This window comes from Pholcus phalangioides, unplaced genomic scaffold (assembly GCF_987345545.1).
Source record: "Pholcus phalangioides strain wild (caught in Gottingen) unplaced genomic scaffold, Ppha-v1.0 ptg000007l_1, whole genome shotgun sequence".
Lineage (NCBI taxonomy): Eukaryota > Metazoa > Arthropoda > Arachnida > Araneae > Pholcidae > Pholcus > Pholcus phalangioides.
The window spans coordinates 15,868,538-15,892,385 of NW_028301600.1; the positions used below are offsets into that span (position 1 = coordinate 15,868,538).

Below are 23,848 nucleotides of genomic sequence, written 5' to 3' on the forward strand. Positions count from 1 at the left end.
GACGACTGACGAGAATTATTAAACGTGACAGACGTGCAACCCTTCCGCAAATTGCTGCAGATTTCAATGCTGGACCATCAACAAGTGTCGGCGTGCGAACCATTCAACTAAACATCATCGATATGGGCTTTCGGAGACAAAGGCCCACTCGTGTACCCTTGATGACTGCACGACACAAAGCTTTACGCCTCGCCTGGGCACGACAAAACCGATATTGGACTGTTGAGGACTGGAAACACGTTGCCTGGTCTGACGAGTCTCTGTTCCAATTGCTTCGAGCTGATGGGCGTGTACGGGTATGGAGACAACCTCATGAATCCATGGACCCTGCATGTCAACAGGGGACTGTTCAAGCCGGTGGAGAGACTGTGATGGTATGGGGCATGTGCAGTTGGAGTGATATGGGACCCCGATACGTCTAAATACGACTCTGACAGGTGGCAGGTACGTAAGCATCCTGTCTGATCACCTGCACCCATTCATGGCCATTGTGCATTCCGACGGACTTGGACAATTTCAGCAGGACAATGTGACACCCCACACGTCCAGAATTGCTACAAAGTGGCTCCAGGAACACTCTTTTTAATTTAGACACTTCCGCTGGCCACCAAAATCCCCAGACATGAACATTATTGAACATATCTGGGATGCCTTGCAAGGTGCTGTTCAGAAGAGATCTCCACCCCCTCTTACTCCTACGGATTTATGGAGAGCCCTGCAGGATTCGTGGTGTCAATTACCTCCAGCACTACTTCAGATATTAGTCGAGTCCATGCCATGTCGTGTTGCGGCACTTCTGCGTGCTCGCTGTGGCCCTACACGATATTAGGCAGGTTTACCAGCTTTTTTAGCTCTTCAGTGTAATAACAGAAGTTGGGGGAGAAAATTGACTAACCTGTGTGTAACAGGAGATACATATCCAAGCAAAGTGTACTCTGTGATGCTTTGGCAGTGAAATGACAATCCATTGATTAATAAAAGCAAACCCATGTGCCATGTGAAGGTGACAAGAAAAGTAGCATGATCAACCACCAATATTAAAGTTGGAATTTGTATGAAAATTGATGCTACAGCAGTATAGAACTGTAATTCTGGAGGGCTGAAAAGAATTGAACACATATTTATGTTCCTAGTCTGAAATATAAAAAAATAAATTGATAAAATAGGGTGGTTAAATATTTTCTTTTATATTTGGCTCTTACACACAGATTTTATTTTATTTTTTTCATGAATGTTTATGGTTATACAGTCATACTCATTTAAAATTAGCCCAGGCAACAAAAGATATCATGTATACACAGATGATACATAGAAATGATGATATATGAAAATGGTTATGGGACTGACACAGGTGCACACACACAACCAAAGCTTTCCTAACAAGTACTGTTTCTAATCTAGTTGATGTAATAGGCTGCTGTCAGCCTATTACATCAACTAAATTAGATTGTGATTGACTTGTATATTGCAGAGAATCCAGCAGGTGGATCAGCTGAAGTTGGTTTTGTTTTCCAACTTTGAAGTGCACGTGTACCCCAGTCTTCCATTCAAAAAAGTATCTTCATGGAGAGCATACACACCTCTTCAACTTCAATGTGATACTTACATGAACATGAAAACTCAAGCCTTTTTCACTTTCAATATGGAAGCCAGATAGCAGAAATTCTCAATTCTCTAAACATGTATAACTCTAACAGTATATATATATATATAAATACGTTAGGATCACGAATAAAACGCACACCAAACTTCCTTGCATGTATAGGGGACTGTCCACACTTTTTCCATACAAGTGTTTTTGTGAAAAGGGTCTTTCATTTTGTGAAAAATTATTAAATTTGTGGAAGGTGAAACAATCTAGTTAATTTATCAAAAAAGAAATAAAATGCCAAATTAATGGTTTTGTTAATTTGTAGGGTCCATTTCTCTGATTAGTAATTTTGTGAAAGGCCTGGAAAACTGAACCAAATTTCAACTGATGAAACTCCTCCTCTTAACCAGATTATGTTCCGCCACTCTATCTCAATGAAGAGATTTTAGAGGCGGTCAAAGAATATGATACGATATGAATTGACTGATTGTACCAAATTATTAGTTTGAAACGCCTATAAATGTTTTGCCTGTTCACCCCAATTTGAAAATCACCTCTGTAGACTGCCACAATTGTGTGGAATGCCGAGTATATTAAAGAGGTTTTACTGCAGTCTATTAAATATTATGAAATATATATAACTTATTTAGGACTAAATAGTGTACGCCAAATGCTATTTATATTTGTAGAGTTATTTTCGAGATTGTTCATACCCGTTTACATAATGCGACGAGAACAAAACATATCTACCTGTAGCTGTGTTTATCACCACTCAAAAGTTTCTTTGAATATACATTCTGCAAACTAAAAAAAAATAATGTTATACTCGTTGAATAAATAAAACAATTAAAATATATATTTCATATTTTCAACATATTATGCATAATTTATAGAATAATTAGCAGTTACATGTGGATTTGGTAATCTGCAAATTACTCAGCTATGATTCCCCCATATAACATTTAAATGCCTCATGACCCCCTTTGGGATAGAATTTTCAGAAATCCCACCTTAGTAGGTATCTACATAATAAAATAAAATATTGACCGAATTTCATAATTATAGCTTTAGCGGTTTCGGCTCAGCAGGGATATATGTAACTCCTGAATCCCCTTTTAGGTGTCAAACTTCGTAAAAAAAAACCTTCTTAATTCGTCTTTACAACATGAAATAAAACTACTTACAGAATTTCATAATTATAGCTCCAGAGGTTTCGGCTTGGTTTGATTTCTCTATGTTACCTTTGAACCCCCTTATGATGCTCTTTGGGGTCGAATTAAAAAAAAAAAAAACTTCCCAGCTAGTTTTTATGTCATAAAACTTACCAAATTTCATAATTATAACTTCAGTGGTTTCGGCTCGCCATGATTTCTCTATATATAACCTGTTTTTATTCCCTTATGATCCCCTTACCAGTCGAATTTCAAAAAAAATTCTTTCTTAGTGAGTCTTTACATCATAAAATGAAACTACTGACAAAATTTCATATTTATAGCTTCAGTGGTTTTGCCTAGGCGCTGATGAATCGGTCAGTCTCAGGACATGTTATTTTATATATGTTTTCGGCAAACAGACAAAAAGTCTTGTTCAGAAATTGTTCCTTTCTGGAGCAGATGTCTATCTTTCCTCATATCTTTGTATACTTTACCATGCTTCATCTGTCTCATATAGCCAATAGATTATAGAGTACTACTGCTCATTGCCTTACAACTCACTTTTTTACCTTACTATTTAATAAGCCTGCTGCATCTGCTTCCTGCCAACACCATTTGCTTCAGCTATTGTGATATAGAACTTTAAATTTTACATTTCCTGCAACTGTAAACATTTGCATGACAACAAAAATGAAATTATATTGGGATTTCATGTAACTCAGTGATCCACAACTTCAGAAATTACCCAATAGTACACACATACATGCCACACTTTCTCTTAACTGTATGCATTATAATTTTTAAATAACTTAATTAACTTTTTTATTGCATTACAACATTTTTATTTTAGGCTATATTACTGTTTATAAGAAATTGTTCCACATTTAACTGACAATAAAATTATTTTCTTTTATCACTTTTCAACCTTGAAGTTTTTTTGATACAAAAGCTTTAATATAGGAAAATTCAACATAATTACAATTTACCATTCACTCAAATTAGTAGACATTGCTGCCATGAATCCTACGAAATTGAAACTCATTTCATTTGCACTGCATAATGCAAGACCACCCATAACTGGGAAGAGAGAAGAGACCACAAGCCATCTCGTCTTTTCACCCATCAGCAACCATGCAAGAATAACTGTGAAAACTGGAGCAGAGCTCTTAACAGTTTCTGCAAAGGAAACTGGAACATACCACAGCGCAACAAGTCCAAGGAACAATGTAGAAAACCTGTGAATGAAGGTACCACTATCAAAATAACCAAAATCTGGATTAAATTTCCACTATACAGGCTGATTCAAATTGTTCATCCACAGAACTATGAAATCTACAGGAATATTTACAATCATTAACTTTGTATTTCAAGAATATATTGACAAGTATAATATATTCTTGAAATACGTTAGGGGATACGTTAAGGTAACATATACGTTAAGGTAAATGTGACAAATTAGAAATTATGCATAATCACTGGTTATCATGCATTAACACCATTCGTCTCAAAATTTTGATAAATTCATCACTTTCACCGGGAATTATGCATAATTTCCAAATTGCATTGGTAAGTTTGATAAATATAGAAGAAAATCCTCCAGAAATACCACTTTAATTCACTCACTTATCAGTTTGGACCTCATATTTCATGTGTGTGCTACACCAGGGCTGGACAAATAGCAAAATTATCTAGTACAAAAAAATTTTTTACTGGAGAAAAAATAATGATTCTTTTGACTTTTTCTGGATATAGTGACCCTTTCACAGATTGGCAGATATGCTGTTATAAATTCCAAACATTTTGGGCTGATCTCAGCCTGCAATTTAGTAACTACACAAAGAAAATTTTAGGCACCAATACCAATTTCTTAGTCACCATGGCGCCTTGGCTGCTGGGATTAGTCCAACCCTGTACTACACATATTTTGCAATAAAAATTAAGAAAATAAGGGGAAAAAACAGAAATAGATTTTAAAAAAAATCATATCCACACGGCTGCCACTAATAATACATAACTATTACATGTACAAGATATAGCATGTATAAACGGGACCCGAACAAGAATTTTTATGACATTCCATTGACAATGATGTAAATGTGATAACCACAAGTGTCATTCATTCCGCTATTCTAGTGGGGGTGCTAGGCGGGAGGACACAAATGGCTTCATAATAACCACACACACACACTGCATGTAGTTTTTATTTTATATATATTCTTTTTTTCTTAAGTATAAATATAATCAGCCAGAGCAAGTCAACCAAAACAACAAGACCAAAGCTGATCCTTAGCTAAGGCTCTCTCCAGACAATCCCTCATTTAAACTAATCCCAAACTGCTCACCAAAATAGGTTTAGAGAGAGATGACTTGACCTGGCAGTTATATATATATAAATGTATGTATATGTGTATTTCTCTTTCCTCTATTTAAGTTCTTCATGCATTTCATGTATGTCCATAACACACGTGCGTGCTCATACTGTCGTATTCATGTTGCTCACCGAATAAGGTGCTAAGCGAGATGGCACGGGTGATCCCTAATTGTATATATTCCCCCACACAATTTTTTTTTTTCATCCTGTGAAATGATTCTCATTTCGTTTTTTTTTTTTTGTATCCTGTGTATAAGATTCTTGTTTCATTTTTTTTTTTTTTTTTGTATCCTGTGTATATAATATGGCAAGTGTAAGATAACAGATGAGATGGCATGGGCCCCCCTCCAATTGCCTTTAAAATATACCTCCATCTTACTATGTGTACATTCATCCATCTTATAACGAAACCCCCGAAACTTTTCTCCAACTCCCAACCCCATCTCGTTTGTAATCACCACAAAATTTGTTAATCACGACAGTACTCAATTACACAGAGAAAATATGTTGTAAAAATTTTGTATGTTTTTTTTTTTTTTGACACAAAATAAAGTGTTCCAAACTCCGCCACTAAGCTGGACTGGAAGAGATCTCGGCAAAGGGATAAGTCCAGTGGCAAAGTTCTGGCATTCATTCATTCAGTATTTTTTCCTTGGAATGGATTGTTTGGAATTGCCTGTAGTCTAATGATAATTTCCTCTCGATACTCTGTCTGTCTGTCTGTATGTGTGCACGATACTACTCTAGGGATATTTTTTTGATCTTTCAAAATCCACACACACACAATGATATTTTATTTATATTTCACTCAAAATCCCCCTCAACATATTTTTTAATTCCTCATCAATGATTTTTCTTTCAAGAGAGTTTAATAATATTGGTATGTTGCACCCTCCTAAAGTGTTAATGAAGTTGCCATGGCATTACTTTCTGTGTAGTACACAAAAGTGCTGTGCAGTAAACCACTTTATAGTGTGGAACCACCAACTGAATTTTATTAGTCATTAGTCAATTATAACTTTTTGTTGTGAATGAATGCTTATAAATGCATTTTATGGTAGTACAAACAACGCCAAATCAGAAGAGATTTGGTGATGACTAATGATAATACCACCTCTCGATTTTTAGATAACCTCTTCACAACATTGTTTTTTCCTGGTCCGAAAAGTATTGTTACATCCATGTATCACTGTATATATCACACACATTGTGTTATTTTCACTTTACTTCTCAGTTCTCAAAGGGTTAAATACAGGGACACAAGCAGCATGGGAGCAAAGACCTGTGGAAGTGCTTGGCTTGAGCGTTATGCAGAAATTGTAATGACTAAATAAATTATGAGGGTGCTTGGACTCACGTTAATGTGGGTGCAAACACCCCAGCTGTGATGATTTTTTTTTAAATAGTCTAAATAAAATAAAAAAAAATAAGGAAACATGCCATTTGTGTGCAGTCCCTAAAAATGGAGATTTTCAGCCAATACAAACTAGCTAATAAGTAAAAGTTGCCAAATTCTAGTAATTTTACATTTTCAATATCTTGGTAAATATTGCATTTAAAAATACGGATTTATTTTTTACTTTTCGTGAATAACCTCTTGAAGCAAGTTCTACATTTTGCTGAGTGGACGTTTTTACCACACTGAGTCCCCCCGCCAGAAACATGAATGTGTGAATTTCAAAACACTTGGGAAATATTTGAATGTTTACTCTACCACCATATTACCCTATGGATATCATTTTCCTAAAATGTTTTGTAACATGTTTTTCAAGAGGGGGGTACATAGTTGGGCTTCTCTGCAAACAGCAAAATAAGTTATTCAACCAGCTTTATAAACCAAAAAATTGAAAATTTGCACATTCATGTCTGTGGCATAAGGAAAATTTAATCTGATAATTTAAAGCAAAATGAATATCATTTAACTACCATTAAATCTACATAATATTCCCACTCTGAATTGTGTCTGTATTTGTACACATTTAATGAAAAATTACTGATTCTCATATACCATCAAGTATCCATATAACAAAATCACTTCATTTGACGGAAAAATTTACAAAATAACAAGTTCAATGTAGAGGCTAATTAATGGAAATGTGATCATTTAAGTAAAAACTTCATAGTATGGGAAAAATTTATTATGCAAAGATTCTGCTGTAGTTCAGCGATAATTTGATATATTTTTTCTCTACTTAAAGAACAGGGATGCAAGTGCTCATCATCCAGACCCGCCATTTGGGGGGTCAGGGGGGCCATTGCCCCCCCCCCCCCCGTCTTTTGAAAATACACTAAAAATGGTGTATATATATATACATACATTGAGTACATGTGCTTTGCCGCCCCCCCCCCCCCCGTATAAAAAGTTGAAATGACTACCCTGTCATCATCCATTTTGGAGCAGAAATTTCAAACTTGGAGCAGGATCAAAAACGAAATATATTTGGAATATAAGGAGTAATTTTTCTGTGAAATGCCAAAAGTTTTGTCAAAAATGGTTTTAAAACGGATAATTCTAAATAAATTTCCTTCACAAATTAAAGTCCATTTAAATTTTTTCTGAAGTATCTGTCACCGCTAAAGCATTCACTACTGAAATGGCGAATAAAAAAAGTTTAGACTTTTTCAAATTATACACCATGCACCTAGGCAGCAAGAATTTCTGCTGCGTGAGCACCAAAATTTTATTCATCCTGCAATAGCAAAAAAGGTGTAGAATATAATAAGGGTTTCCATGAAAAAAATTTTGCTTCTCACAGAACTTGAAGAAATGATTAAATTTAAAAACAAAATGCAAAAAAAGAGAAAAATATTATAAGAATATAACACTTTATTTAATTAAACAATTTCTCAACATAACATGTTAATAGATTAAAAGTGTTTTGTTTTCTGCTGTTTTCTCAGCCTGAAGCCTGTTACAATATTTTCTATACGAATCACGAGCCACTTTCAGAAATTCAGCAGCTCAATGACAACTTTCAAATTTTTCATACACTTGATTTTGTGTATCTTATTCCATTAATGCATTGGATGGACAGATTTTTCACTGTTCAAGTAGACTTTTGGCAACACCAAACTCTCTTTCACTGTCTGTGTTAATATGTGCTAAAGATAAAAGAGCCTTCACCAAAACTGGAAAAAATTTGAACTTTGGGCTGCTTTCAAGGTTACAAAATTCAAATAAGTCTGTCCAATATCTATCTATTCTCTGAACTGATGTCACTACTTGCATATTCTTTGCATGGTAGTGCAACTCATTCATCACACAGAGTTGATAGTTCTGTTGGTGACACAATGTTAAGCAACATCCCAGCAATAATTTAATTGCAGATAGAGAATGATTCTCTGTACGAGAGGAAGTGTGAGTAACGAGAAGAGAGGGCACGAACATCTCATTCTCTCCAACAACATGTTTTGTGTGAAAGGTAAGACATTTATATATAATAAGTATCACACAGAAGTTATGTAAAATCAGCCCACACATGCTCCTAGTACAAATTTCTTCCTTTGACTATTGTTAAAAACAGACAGTAGTATGCCCCCCACCAACATGGTCAGTAGTGCAAAAAATAGGTTCTGCATGGGTAAAGGTAATTTTCCTCGAGCTGCTCCAGTTCACCAAATCATGATTTTCCCGACGATAACCACACGACTGCATAGTGGCTGGATGGCAAAACTGTGGATATTTTAGCTGGAGTTTTTACAGATCTCGTTTTTTTCTCAACAATCTCCAAAAAATTTTGATAATTTAAACGAGTGAAAAAATTCCCATTTCGATTCTTCGCAAAGGCATGTGTGCAATCTTGTGGGAAATGAAGCAAGTTTACGACGTAAGTATGCTGTTTTTGAACACAGGTAGGTAGCCACAAAATTGCCATTATTTTCAGTACATAATATGCAGGAGAAAAAAAACTTCCCGAAATCTGAAAATTCAGCATGTAGCCCTTCATTCAGAGACTTTGATAGCTCATGGGTTATACCAATAAAAGTACAGGTCTTTGTACTTCAAAGTAGTAAGTAGAACTACTTTCCAAGGTCACAATATAGCACAATTATGGTAAATGATGGAAAATATAAAAAAATTTTGTACGGAAGTCCCCATGCCCTTTTCCTTGTCTTAGAAAGAACGCGTCCCGAGAACAAAATTTTCATGCTTCCTTTTCCTAAATTCCGGGTATTTGACGTGCTACAGTGTGTCAATGGCACCTCCACATACCACAAATAAGAATTGCCACAAATGCACAGGGATTCAGCACCTTGGCACATCATGTAGCAAGAGAACTGTTTTGGTACGGTTTGGCATAATTGATGCAGCTCTTGCATCCCTGTATTCTGTAAATTAGAAGGATATACATTTAATTTCAATCTCCTTCTTGAGGTTGTTATTATTTATTCCATTTTGCATACATGACCAGGGCTACACTAGGCAAGGACAAAGGGTTCAGCTGTACTGGGTTGCAAAATACTAGGGGCAAGGGATAAAAATACATTTATTATGTATTTCATTTTGACTACTTAACAAAAAGCCCTAGCTTAAAACTATAGGTGAAAAGCACATCAGAAACAATACTTCTTAATTTTTATTGAGCATTTGATAATTTTTGTTACACAACAGTCATTTTCTGCACATGGTCTAATTAAACTGGGACCTACAGTTTATTGCCAGTTTTGAATGGCAGCATTCAATGCCTTGCTCTCTTTTTACATATCTTGCCAAAAACTTGGTGTGTTAACCCCTTGATGGGGGATACTCCCTGCCATAGCAATCTTTTTTCTGTGGTCATGTTGTCACTATTTCTGTTGTACTCCCACGTCAGAAAAGAATCTATAAAAGTCTCTTAATGTACCATATATACTCATGTATAGGCCTGTTCGTGTATAAGTCTATACCCTAATTTGAGGACCACCAAAATGATAGAAGATTTAAAACCTGCATATAAGCCGATCCTAAAAAATTAGACACACTAGGGTATAAAAAGTTATTTTTACACAATGAAAAATAATCAAAACCTGCCAAATACTTTTCTTCCTCTCTCTTACTCACTCTCCACTTTATGAAACATGAATGACTGAACGCCAGGGTCACTGCCACCGGACTTATCCCGTTGCCGAGATCTCTTCCAGCCCAGCTTTCTGGCAGAGTCTGGAACAAAGTGAGTGTATACACCTAACAGTCTGAGTGTGCAGCTAGTGTTGTGTATGATATTTCAGTGCTGCCATCTATACTTCAAATTGTGAGTGAAGTGTAATGATTGAATATTGGTAACGTTGCAGGCCTGTTGCTCTCTGTGGCGAGACTTTCTAACGGGGAGATTGGCTCGCATTCACGCCTTGAAGTTGGGAACCACAGAAAACCAAATTCAGCCGACCACCACTGTGGGGTTCAAACCCGGATCCTCGCATACTTTATGAAACAGCATTAAAACGTTTTTCTATCTTATCAATGACCATAGCAAGGGCAAAACGGCATGGTTGTAGAAAATGTTTAGTCTGGTAGCTGGTTATAAGAGATGGCTACTCTTTGTGGGCCACAAACTTTTGTAATTATCAAGCTGTGTGGATTGATACTTTTGTTTTTGCAAACCCCTTTGACTTTGACCATGAACTTTTAGTACACTGCCATTCGACTGCTTTTACAAGGGGACACTAGTATAGATTGGTAAGGGACAATGCAAGGTTATGGTGTTGCAGGGAATTTTTCTCTAATAGGGTTGTTAATAAATGGAATAGCTTACCCCCGGAGGTAGTAAATTGTAACATAATTGACACGTTTAAAAAGAAATATGATAAGCATGTTGGGGTAAATCGAGAAGCTATCCATACTTAGAATAAGACAACCATAATATTCTTTATGGGCATTGTATAATATTTTATAATGTGTATATATTGTTTATAATTTTTGTGATTGTGTTTTTAATTGGGTTGCTGTATTTTTGAAATATATGACATCATATTTTTGTTATGGGAATTTTTTTCTCAGCCACCTCGTTGGGCATTTTGCCTGTTGTGGCGTTGTATTTGTAAGACTGTCTTAATGTAGGGACTCGACTGGGCACTGTCTCTGGGCCTCTCAGTACATGAGGAGGATCTTGTATTGCTATAACCATAAATTGTGTTGAACTTGTAAGGGTTTCAGTGTATCGATAGGTCAGGGAAGCCACCATGATACTGAAACATGTTTTTTTGTGGGCTGAGTTGAACCCACTTTGCCAGCCAGAATTAGTGCACTTCACTATGGGGGGGGGGGGGGTGTTAATAAAAAATTTGGGCTGAAATTTTTTCCTCAAAAACTGACCCACCATCCCTCCCAATACACGAAAAGTTTTCTGAACAAAAATAACTTGGCTTATGCACGGGTATATACAAGTTCCAGTACAGAACTGCTACAGTATTTATAATAAACTTTAAATATTACTGGCTGAGAATAAAATAGCTTAATGTATTTTTATAAAAGCAGTATCACCAAACTTAGAATGTTGGTAAGAATATCTCCCAGTTTGGCATTATTAATATGCCTACTATCTTGAAACGGTAAAGAAATCACAGCAAAATTATTTATGCTTTTGCAACTGCCCTCTATCCAATTATTTCCATTCTTTTCTCATAACAACATACTAAAATGAAAATAAGTATTCTTTTGAGCAAATATGGTTATACATGATATAAATCAAAATTTAGAGAATTGCTACCTTAAAGTTCCTACAATCAGCATGTTCTTATAGAAATGGTTAGGATTTCTTTCCCATTTTGCACTTTTGTAAATACCGCATGTATAATTAACCTGCACATATCCACAAATACTGCACAAAAACAGTTGAGATGAACCTAAAAATATCAGAAAAACATTATTGATGCCATAAAGTGACAAATGTAACTCTGATGGCAAATAATCATTATATGAATATTAATATTACCACTGTAGTGCTGCGATAGTCTTGAGAAAGCGCATGCTTCCGGGGAGGAAGAAAAGAAGTCATTGGTCTTTCTACCCGCACTCAACAAGGTTGTATCTCCCCTCCGTATGAATAAATTTCTCGTTATCTATTTTGTTGTTTTGTGAAATAACACCATTAATGAAAGTTGACTACAACCACAAAACTATGTTAATAATTAACCATTTAATAAAATTTTATTCAAATTTTTTTTAATGTTTTAAAAATAACAGTTTTGTACTTCTGCTGGATTATAAAGAACGTCTAGAATATTTTCTCTTAAAAATTCCACAATTGTTTACACTTTTGAAAGTGATATTTTTTTCTATCTGTAATTATATTAATTATTTTCTAAAATCATTATTTTTAAAAAAAATGATTTTTTTATCTGTTGTATTTGAAGCAACTTGAAGAAACAAAATGTGAAAAAATACTTGGCTTGAAATTTAGAGCTGGCACCTAATTTTTTTTCAGATTTGTCAAATCCAAGTGTGCAAGAGTTTGCTTTATATTAATAAGTTTTGCTTAATTCTTTTCTAGACACATACTACTTCACCTAAACTTCACTGATACTAAATAAGAAGAGACATAATACATTTTTAAAATTGTCCATTATCAGCATAATAATGATTGAAAAGAACAATAATGGTACTAAGGGCATACCTAAAACTGTTGGCTCACCATGAGCAAAAGACAGAATGTATTTGTTTAAAAACAAAGTGGAAACGCTGAAGCAATACCATAAAAGAAGACACACAATCGCCTTTTGAGATAACATCACATTTTTTTCTTCAACAAGGGCTGTCATCTCCGAGACTTCATTGTGGTTGGAGGGACACTTAGTAGGTGAAGACTTCCGTGTTGTCACATTGATATCGTTTTTATTTTCCAAAGTTGATTGTGGTGGGAGTATTTCTTTTGAGCACTTAGTTCTAGGTGAAGAAGACTTTTCTGCTTCCATTCTTCTTCAAAAAGTGGAAAGGCTAATGCTGTGGGCGAGAGATTATTAATAAAAATTTGCATACTACATTGTTTGAAATTTAATTTCATGAGTAAGGTCAGGATTACACTATAAAGTTTCATAAATTTACGAACTTGAAAAATGTGACCAAAAAGAGCATCAGTTACATTCGAACAAATGTAACCAATAGGCTTATTGGTTGATTTTTTTTACATTTTGTAAAAGAATTTTATCAAACTTTTATAGTTCAATCCCAGCCTAATTCAAAGTAACTCAAATAGTACAAGTCCCTATAGATGAAGATGAGAAAAACTCAGAGCAGCTATAGTCATCCATTGCAATTGACCAAGTAGGCCTAGTTCCCAAGCCCAATCAGTTAAAGAAAATTGCAGATAATTTTTTAAAAAAACTTTTTTTATATAAATCCCTGCAATAAAAATTTATAGAAATACAAATTATTGTAAAGATATTCACAGTTGTAATTATAAGATTATGATCTAAAAAAGACTGAACGTAAAGTAATTTTGGGGGCTTGCACTGTACATCAGAGTCAATTTTTACATTTAGAACACTTCTTTTCCCCCCCCCCCGGGTGTTACGAATTCATAAACTGAATTTTAAAGTCATATTAAAATAAATTTTTATTTATTTTGTATTTGAAATGATTGTTTTCACCTAAATTTTTCACTGAAAGAAAAAAAGATTTTATTTATTTTTTTTTATTTTTTTTGTGTTTAAATGTAGGCCTACCATTGCTGTTGTTTTTATATATGATTGAACACGTTTTGCTCCACGGGTAGTAGTCCTATTTTTTTCAAGTGCAAAAATTCACATTTATTCACGTACAAGTCCCTCAATAATCTGTACGATCTCTCGTCCGGCTCACCCAGTAATGACATTTTTTAGGCAGGTTTTCTTTGAGTTATGGAAGAGGAAAACATGTCTATAAACGAAAGTTTACATTATTTGAATCGACTTTCTCAATTGACTTCCAGTAATTCAGTGATTTCGGTAATCTAGTATACTCTGGTATGATAAGTGCCAGATTAGTCTACCATATTACTTCCAAATCCACAAATTCCAGCTTTGATTTCTTGTGACTATTTCTTGAAGAAATATTAGCCCTATTAATTGCAGTTTCTAGAACCTTAACTGTCGTTGTATGAAATTCGGAGTTGGTGCAAGAGTTGGTGCTTGATCTTCAATTTTGTTGTCATCGCAAATGGCAATAGCAACAATTCTTCATCAGTTATTTCATACTGTAGACCAGTGGTTCTCAACCTTTGGAAGCCCACGGTCCGGTAAATCTCTTTTGCATAAGTGAATGGCCCGGTCATATACAGAACTAATGAGAAATCAATGGGAAAATGAAACTGCAAATCGCTCACAGCATGGTGTGATTAATGAAAACCTGCCACCTCAGAAGAAAAAAAATTGTACTCTATCCCTAAAAAAGTGTAACGTGGCCCATTTTCCAATTTATGGGGGGGGGGGGAAAGAAGGGGGTACCCCATACTAAAATTTATAAGGAGGAAATCATAATTATAACCAGAAAAAGTAATTGCCGCATGAGAAAATATATGGCTTACTTTAAAAAAAACCACATTCTCAGGAAGACAACAGATCAGTATAAATTTGTTCTCTTGTCTATCTTTTAACATTTTTGCACTACTGTTTCATCTAAAATAAAATATGATTTCACTCACTGGGACACGCAGTCCCCTGATCATGTGAAACATAAAAAAAAATAAAAATTCATTAGATGAATACTAAAGTGTTGAAAACCATCTGATATTCATAACTCAAAATTTTAGTCGCCTGAATGATTGATATTAATGGAACATTATATAGGTAATAGAATAATATCACACTGGAATCAAGTGCATTATTTTTTGTCGAAAATTTCCAAAAATCCTGAAAACTCTTGACCCTGAATAACTAAACAATAAAAAGTAATTCTATATTTCAGACATTGTGAAATTTCGACAATACTCAAATATCGAAAAAATAATGGTTCATTATTGTAAATCTATAAAAAATATGTGAATTATGAACTCAATTTTTCCCACTAGTTCATTTAGAAAATTCGGCCTGAATTAAAAAAATAAAATGGGTTAAATAAAATGAAACTATAAAGGGTTAGGATGGCATGCAAATTTCGGAAAAATACCAATCCATCAAACGGATGCTAAAGGATTGGTGCATCACTCAGTATACTGTCTAATATATAGGTGGGTTGAGACATCGTTTTGGCGCATAAACCGCATCAGTAAAGCTACTGCGAAAACCCCCAAGCGGTATTCCACTGTTTCTCACTGCATAGGAATTTTTGACTAGGTTCTAGGGAGTGATGTCGACCAACAGACTATCGATGATTCTAATGCCACTCAGATTGCAACATAAGCAGAAAAACTTCAATATTACCGATTCAGTAAAAATCATATTTTTAGAAGCAAAAGTGTATAATCACATTAACTTGCTAAAATCGTACTGAATATGGTAAAATCTTAACAGTTGGCAAGTATGCTAATAGGACCCAATACTGGGTTGCGGCCTGCGGTTGAGAAACACGGGTGTAGATGAGCACATCACTGTACAGTCTAGTAACTAATTAGCTGCGGTAGAGTCGGGAGCAACAAAATATAGACTACGCTCGCAACTTGCAGTTTTTGTTGCTGATTGCTGCGGTTTTGTGGTGCGGAGGTATGTCGGATAATATGGAAGGTCAGATAAACGAGACTCTACTGTACTTACTCTCAATAATCATCATACCAAACCTCATTATCATAAAGCTCCCTATGCACTTGGTCTCAGGGCAGTGTGGGGAGGGCCATGCATTATGAGAGCTATGTAAATTTCATTAAAAAATATTCGAAATTTTGCAAAAATTTTAAATCAGAAATTTTAGTATTTATAGTCAAATCTCTATCTTGAAACTGGCGGGACAGAAAAAAATTTTGAGATAGTTTTCAAAAAATAAAGGGTTTTTTAGTAAGAAAGGAAAAACACGTAAAAAATGGCAAGAAATTGGATTGATAAGGGAGCTAAAAATACTATACTATATTTTACTACATACTAATGAAATTATTAATTAAGTTAAAAAATAAATATTGAATCACACTATATCCAACCACCTCATTGAGCATTTTGCTCAAGTTGCCTTGTGTATTTGTAATAGGTTTGATTTTTTTTTTTGTTCAATTCAATTTTATTTACATACCTATCCAAAATAATCTGTAAACTTAGATTTATGCATATAGTTTTTTTTTTTTTGTTAGCCTTACAATTTCATTGATACTAGCAAGAGCTGCAAATATTTCAGGGCCCAATCTTCTGAGCTTGCTCCAGAAAACAGCACAGCGTTTTTACAGAGCGTGATCAGCATTTTTTACTGTTACTTTTTTCCTAATTCCTCTGGAGCATCCTCTGCTGTATTTTCATCACCCGAATCAGCCATACATTCAAAAATAATTTTGATATCAGTCAAAGTGCTGACAAGTTTATAGTGAACATGTCCATTTCCATAAAATTGGAAAATGAAATTTCTAGTTTCAAGTGTTTTTTAGTAATGCCATAATGCTCTGAAATTTCATCTTAAACATTGTTCTGAGATTCGTTGAAATTCAAGTGAACCACCAGATCTGATCCTAAACTCGCAGCTTTCTTGAAGTAATTTTGAAAATCCTGCTGGCTGGCTTATCACCATGCCGAACGAACAAGCCCTCCATATGGCATTCCCTCTCCTCCCCATCAGTCATAGTATCTACCTATGATTGACAGGATCAATCGACACAATAGGCTGTAATATGAATAATAATTTCTTTTTGCCATCAATTTGGCTTGGCCTTCGAGATAGAGTTTCTTGAAAATTACTTCAAAACAGAGAGGGAAAATACATTGATTTAGTACAATAAATGCAGGAATTTTTTTATTTTTTGTGATATAGTTTTTTGAGAAAGAGAGGTCTGACTGTAGTCGCGAAAAAAATTTCGAATGAAAAATTTTATATTTATTTGCAAAAAAAATAAGTAAAAATAAAACATATTGTATGAAGAAATGGTATTTTTTTGGCCTGAAATATACTGAGAAATTGAATTTTCTGGATGTTATGCCGAAACTGATATTTGGAAAGGAAAGTGATTTGTCTCCTCCGGGAATCGAACCTGGGTCCCCTTGCATATTGGGCAAAAGTGTGCTAACCAATACACCAGAGACACACTTTTCAATTCCTTATAACATGCTATGACTCCACTCAGCGCTTCACGCTAATAATGTGTTATAAAGAATTGAAAAGTGTCTCTCTGGTTTACTGGTTAGCACACTTGCTCGGTATGCAAGGGGATCCGGGTTCGATTCCCAGAGGAGACAAATCACTTTTCTTTCCAAATATCAGTTTCTGCATATTGTATTTCAAGTAAAAAAAATTTCATTTACTCGTATACACACACAAAAAAGTTTTAAAATTTAAAAACGGGCATTTTGAAGAAGCTTTCTAATAGTAAATTTGTGTTTAAAGATAATGAAGGTGTTGTCGCGGCTTTGGGTGGACAGAATAGTCCACCTATATGCTGGTCAGCTTCATTTGTTGTGTTAGATGTCATATATGTGTAGAATCAATTTATATTTAAAATCATCTCTGCTGCTGCCATGTGTGTTTTCAGCATAATAATATGCTTTTCACCAATTCCCACCATTCCCATTTGTAATACACTTGAAATTAACACTCAAGAGATTTCAAGTCTACTAACTTACTCCACAAAACATGCACTAATAAGTAGTTTGATTCTTCAAAACCATTGATTAGTTCCATTATTTTTCTACAGAACTCGGAAATGAAAGTCAGCTGAATATTTTACAAGTTAGAAATTCATTGTCAAAAGTTTTCTTTAACAAAATTATGCTCAAGTTATCGTCTATATATTCATTGAGAAAAGCAACAATATGATTCATATATTAGCTCAGATAAATGACAACATTGAACCCTGAACCTCCATCTGGTTACTACAGGCATCATGAAAAGTTTTACTGGCAGAGAGAGAGGTAAAGAGAGTTGTGATACTGTCAACAAGGTCAGATGAAAATAATGCAAAGTCCTTCTCAATTACAAAATGGCAAGAAATGATTTGAAACAAAAGTCAGGTTATTGTTGTAGCAAAAAGATTCATGACTCAACCATCATAATAAAGATTGAACAATACCACAAAAATAACGATATGCAGTGATCGAAATGCAGTTAATCTCAAAAACAAATTACAAAATCTTAAAACAATCAAATAAGTCACAGAATCTAATACAAAAGGGGATTAGAAAAAGAAAATTGTTCAAAGCATGTAGATATTTTTAGTGACCCAATTGTTAATGAGTGTAAAAATAAAATAATAATAAATGAAAAATAGATTTTTTTCACAGCTGGAGTTGTTACAACTTGTGAAACTCAAATTAGTGAATTAAATGCAGTTCATAATTTTTGAACGAGAAAAATCACAGTAATACGTCTTTGATAGGATAAAAAGATTATATATTATTCATACCAATTGTTTCATTCAATATTTGGATTCTCTAGATTGATTAGACACTGAAAAAAATTATATAAATTGCTTGATCTGTCAAAGTCTATTGACACGTTACTCAAAGGACACCGGCGAAATAGAATATGTCTCTGTATTAATTAACAAAACTGTAAAGGTTTCAACAAATTTCAATCATTTGTCAATAAAACAAATGATGCAATCAATGAATGGGATAAGAACAATTACATTGCTTACTCAATCATCATTCCTCAAACCGCTCTACTGAACACACGCAAGCTCTCAAAATAAAAAGAGAAACGAGTCCAGAAAATCCATTTCAATGGATGTAAACAACACTAGCGAAAGCATTCTACACCTTTCCATATTAAAGGGACATTCTTGAATTCCGTGTCATGACCATATTTTTGTCAAAGCATAACAACTCAGTGCTGAGAGAGAGACAATGTTTAAAGACACTTGAACAAGTGGTGTATGAAAAAAAAACTGACTTTTTTTTTCATTTTTTTGCGAAAAGAGCAATTTAATGCAAAACATTAGCATATATAATGCCTTTCAGCTGTTTACATTAAAATATTGTGGAAATACTTACAGTCTAGGTAGAAAAAAAACTCAAACATAGACAACTTTAAATTTCAAATTCAATTCGAAACTGTGTTTTTTGTCAAATTTTCGTACACATAACCACTTTAAAAGCAAAGTAATAGGTACAAAATGAACAGGAAAAAACTGTCCAAGTGATTATTTTCCTAAATAATTTCTTTCTTTCGAACCGAGCACAACTCAGGTCTATCGCCATGGGCAATTTACTACCTAGCGAGTTGTGCCGGAAGTTTAAGTTTGTGTACCTAACAGTCTGAGTGCGTATTTTAGTGTTGTGTCTTATTTTTCTGTGCTGCCATCTATATTTCAGAAGTGAAGTGTAATGACTGAATATTGTAAGTTGGAAACCACAGAAAACCAATTTTCCTAAATACTATATATAGGCCAGAGAGATGACTCATCGCGGCTCGTAAAAAAAGTTTTTATTTTTAATATTTTCTTTCTCAATACTACATCCACATAGCGAAAGGGGTTCGGATGGGCGGCATATATTTCAGTAATACGTATTCAAATTCAAGAATATGAGAGTAGAACGGAAGAAGGGAGGCCAAATTTGTACAGCCTACAAGCAGCAAAACCATAAATACACAGGGGCGGAAAACGCTCGAGCGCTTCCAATACTTTGAGGCACGGGGGCGGCAAAATGCTGTTTGCCCCGGGTGGCAAAAATCCTAGCTACGGCAATGTCAGAAGGTGCTCGAGCACTCAGAATTGATTCAGAAATCAAAATTCCTCGTGTAAAGCTTAAGACGAGTGCCCATGGGCCTGAAACACTTACAAAATGCCCCGGATGTATCATAATGATGAACGAAACAAAAAGGCAAAATAAATAGTTAAAAGAAAAAATTATGAAAATTGCATTTTAGAGCTTCATATTATTTTCATTAATCATATTCCCATGGACATTATTGGGATACATCGAATTTTTAAAATAAATTGAAGGCACTGAACTAAAAACTTATGACGAGTTGGGAGGACAAAATGATCTTCCCCTTTCAAAAATAAATTAAAAATATAACAACCCCTTATATATAAGGATAAGGTTTTATCTTTCCCCATTATCGGATCATGTAGATTACCTGAAGACGCATTAAACAGTCATGGTGCTCAAATTTATTTAGTTATTAATATTTTAAAAGAATTCGATCCGGCAAAACACATGTTAAGTATAGAGAAAAGAGCGGTTTATTTGGGCTTACTTGTCAGCCCATGGGGTTGCCACAACAGCTTCAATTTTCGTGCCTGATGTCACCTCCTTGTATTATAACCTCCTTGGTCACTACTGCAAATTTCAGCATATTAACCCTTTAAGACCGAGCTCGATCGATCGTGCGGGTGAAATACTTAACAAACATTCATGCTTTCAAAAATTCCCCGGTCTTAAAGGGTTAAAATAAAGGAATGCGCGGAAAATGAAGCGCTACTGCAATCTGCAGTGAATAAAAAATAACATGACAAATATGTGAAATGAATATTCTTATTTATAGTCGTAATTATGGTAATATAATTTCTGAGTTGAGAAGACAATTTTAATCGTTGATTCGAAGAATAAAATGAAGAACAAAAAGTCAAGTTGGCTTTTTTGAAAATACGTGAAAAACCGGGACATTTTTGCAAAACAAAAGCAGGAAAAACCGGGACTGTCCCGGAAAATACTGGATGTATGGCCACCTCAGACATAGCATAATGTCATGAATCACACTCGATTTCAATCCAAGTACATGAAGCATGGTATGATTAGGATTACCGGATGTCAAAAATTAAAAAAACGGAGTTTATTTTTAACGTAATATAATAACTTAAAAGGCGGCTCGAACTTACTTGAATGAATGAATAAACTCCGGGATGCCACCGAACTAATCCCGTTGGTGAATTCTATTCCAACCCAGCTTCGTGCAGAGTTTGGAACACAGTGTGTATACTTAATAGTCTGAGTGCATATCTCTGTATTTGTCATGTTAAACGTTTTGTTTTCTAGAATTCATTTTAATCCACTGAAATTTGCAGTAGTGCTTCATTTCCCCGCGATTTTGTGAGTTTAGCAATGTAGCTAGACTTTTTTTTACTCTTAGCATCATTTTTGGTGATAATTGGCGATGTCTCGTGTTTTCCCGTACTTGGAATCCGATATCTCGTATTTTTATCAGGGGGATTTCGTCAGCTAACATTTGATTGTATTTTTCACACTTAAAATTCTTGAAAACTGCAACCTCGGTTGTAACAACAGAATTCCACGAGACCTTCAATGTCTTTATTATCGAATTTGACTGTAATCGCTATAGCAGGACCGTGTCCCTCTATATCCTGCAGCAGAGCCAGGGTCATAGCCAGAAATTCCTTTTGGAGGGGGACAACTGATGTTTCGCGGGGAAAGACCAGAGTGAGAGACAACATATAATTGGTCCACCTGTCAGAGACAACAGACTTGACCATGTTATTCCATAAAAATCAGCCATTTTATAATAGCGGCAGGGCTGCTAAAGCGAGGGTGCAAGGGATGCGATGCACCCGGGTGGCAGCTTTTGTTTAGACACATAAATTTTTAAAATTTTGAAATTAGAAAAATTCACAAGATACCACGCACTTTTACTCTTTTGAGCCATTCCTTGACAATGAAGATATTGAGAAAACTTGAGGGAAAAGACAGGGCCTGGGAATACCTCCTAGATACTTCTTATAAGGTATGTAGTAGGTATTGGCATGGGGCCGTAATACCAGACACCAGAATGGACTCATCACACGGAGCATGCTTGCATTTTGGTTTCCCCACCGAATAAATTTTCAGGAGCGATCAAATGGAGACGAACGAAGAATTCGGTTCTCACTTGTCCAGGGCCTCGACCATCAGAATCCGTTTGCACTTCCCTAGTTTCTGTCCTGGGAACTTTGGAGTAGGTATTTTGCCGTTAACAAAGTTTAACTTGTAATGGAGATTTGAGATTAATTAAAAAATTCACGTCTAAAAGGAAGGAAAGTATGACAGCTCATCAATAGGAACTGCGAGGTTGGAAAAAGTTATCTGGCATAATTAAGAACGGTGAAGTTATCCTGGACAGTTTCTTCAAAAGCGGGGCGTGTGGTTAAGACAGAGTCATATAGGCTGAAGCCCTTACAGCCTAACACCAGGGTCGTGTTTTTAGGGACGGTACACGAGGCTTTACACCTCGGGCATGTGAGCTCGAACCAACCCCTGCATTTGGGAGCCCCTCTCACTATGGTCTTGAGCAGGGCTCCTATGCTGTGATCTCTTGTGCCCCGCCCTGTCAAATATTTTTAACGGCCCCTCCATAATGAATATATAGTGTGTGAAAAAAAAGAAGAAGATAAGAATCATCTTGTGGGCTCCTGGTCTTTCTTTCTTTCAAACCTACCACAACTCCAGTCTATCGCCATGGCCAATTACAACCGAATAAGTTTTGCCGGAAATGTGATGGTACCTGACGGTCTGGGTGCGTAAGCGTTGTCTGAATTTTTAGTGCTGCCATATTTTTTTTAATTATGAGTGGGGACCCTGGCCCCCACTCATAATTAAAACTCTCATAAGCCCTACTCTCAATCCTACCCTTCTGGAGAGAAAACCGATTTCTCACTTCTGATTTGGATGATAGGTGGCAGCACCTAAACATATAACATACGTCACACTTACATACATGATCATTATAGCTCAGTGCCCTGGCTCTGTCACATGGGGATATAAGCACTTTACACTTACATACATGCGCAGTTTAGTTCCACCAATAAAAAACACGATTCTGATACAGCCACCTATTTTCGTTGGTAAAGCAGCAGTAAATTGCCTCCGTGGCTATAAACTGGGATCTTGTACAGTTTAGTGAAGTAAAACAGTACGGTGGCTTTGATTCTTTTAATATTCTGATTTGAAATAAATTATAACTGTTGCAACACTTGCCGGTTCCGGTAATAATTCCGACAAGCCACAATCATAGGCGGAGATAGACATGAAAGGCCAAATTTCGAAGAGGCCAAAATCCCGACATTACAAAATCAAATTATGCATTTAACGGACATCAGGACGTTGCAGCGCAGAGTTTATAAAAAATAAAATAAAAACATTAAATTTACAACATTTAAGCCGACCAAGATAATAAATTACGATTTACGAAACCAATTTTTAATTTTCAAGTATAAGCCGCACTTTCCGCTCTCAGTTGGAAATTCCATTTCTTTCAGCAAGGGGCGTTGGGGCGCAGACCAGGATAATAAATAAATATTACGATAAAAAATAAATGAATGTCATGCATTCGATGAGCCGCGCTTTAAGCTTCTTTCTCCAACACGATTTCTTGCACTAGCGAACCGTTGTTCGGTTCCAACTCCAGTTATGAAAGTTAATTCACGTTGGGGGGAAAACATCCAGAGTGAGACATTGTGAGCAACACTTCTCAGATAATCCATCAGAGGTCGATTATTTTAATCATTCACCACGGTTATGATTATTTTCCAACGCTCATTCAGCGAGAAATGGCGATTCCGACAGAAAGCGGAGAAAGTGCGGTTTATACGTTGCAAATTAGATTTTTAAAATTTATTTGTCATGAATTCTGCACCGCAGTATCCTATTATCCGTTAAATACGTACATAACTTTTTATAGAAATCGATTTTGCAATACATGTCGGGATTTTGACCTGTCGTGATTTTGTGTGTCGGGATTGTGGCTTGTCGGGATTATGACTCAGACCAGCATCTTGC

General features: G+C 35.3%; 1 protein-coding gene across 3 annotated transcripts in view; it reads right to left on the reverse strand.

The window, feature by feature from the left end:
• LOC149084976 (solute carrier family 35 member E2A-like) overlaps nucleotides 1-18,864 on the reverse strand; it is a 40,056-nt gene extending 21,192 nt beyond the window's left edge. Inside the window, exons 1-6 of one of the 3 annotated variants that reach the window (XM_089232718.1) lie at nucleotides 18,772-18,864; nucleotides 12,709-13,034; nucleotides 11,803-11,938; nucleotides 3,732-3,980; nucleotides 2,342-2,395; nucleotides 896-1,099 (exon numbers count right to left, since the gene is read on the reverse strand). In XM_089232718.1, coding sequence (XP_089088844.1) covers nucleotides 896-1,099; nucleotides 2,342-2,395; nucleotides 3,732-3,980; nucleotides 11,803-11,938; nucleotides 12,709-13,006 — 941 coding nt within the window. In that variant the 5' untranslated portion in view covers nucleotides 13,007-13,034; nucleotides 18,772-18,864. Of the gene's footprint in view, nucleotides 1-895; nucleotides 1,100-2,341; nucleotides 2,396-3,731; nucleotides 3,981-11,802; nucleotides 11,939-12,708; nucleotides 13,035-18,537; nucleotides 18,648-18,762 lie in introns of those variants that run through there. The other 2 variants (XM_089232720.1, XM_089232719.1) reach the window with 2 other exon arrangements.
• Nucleotides 18,865-23,848: the final 4,984 nt, after the last annotated feature.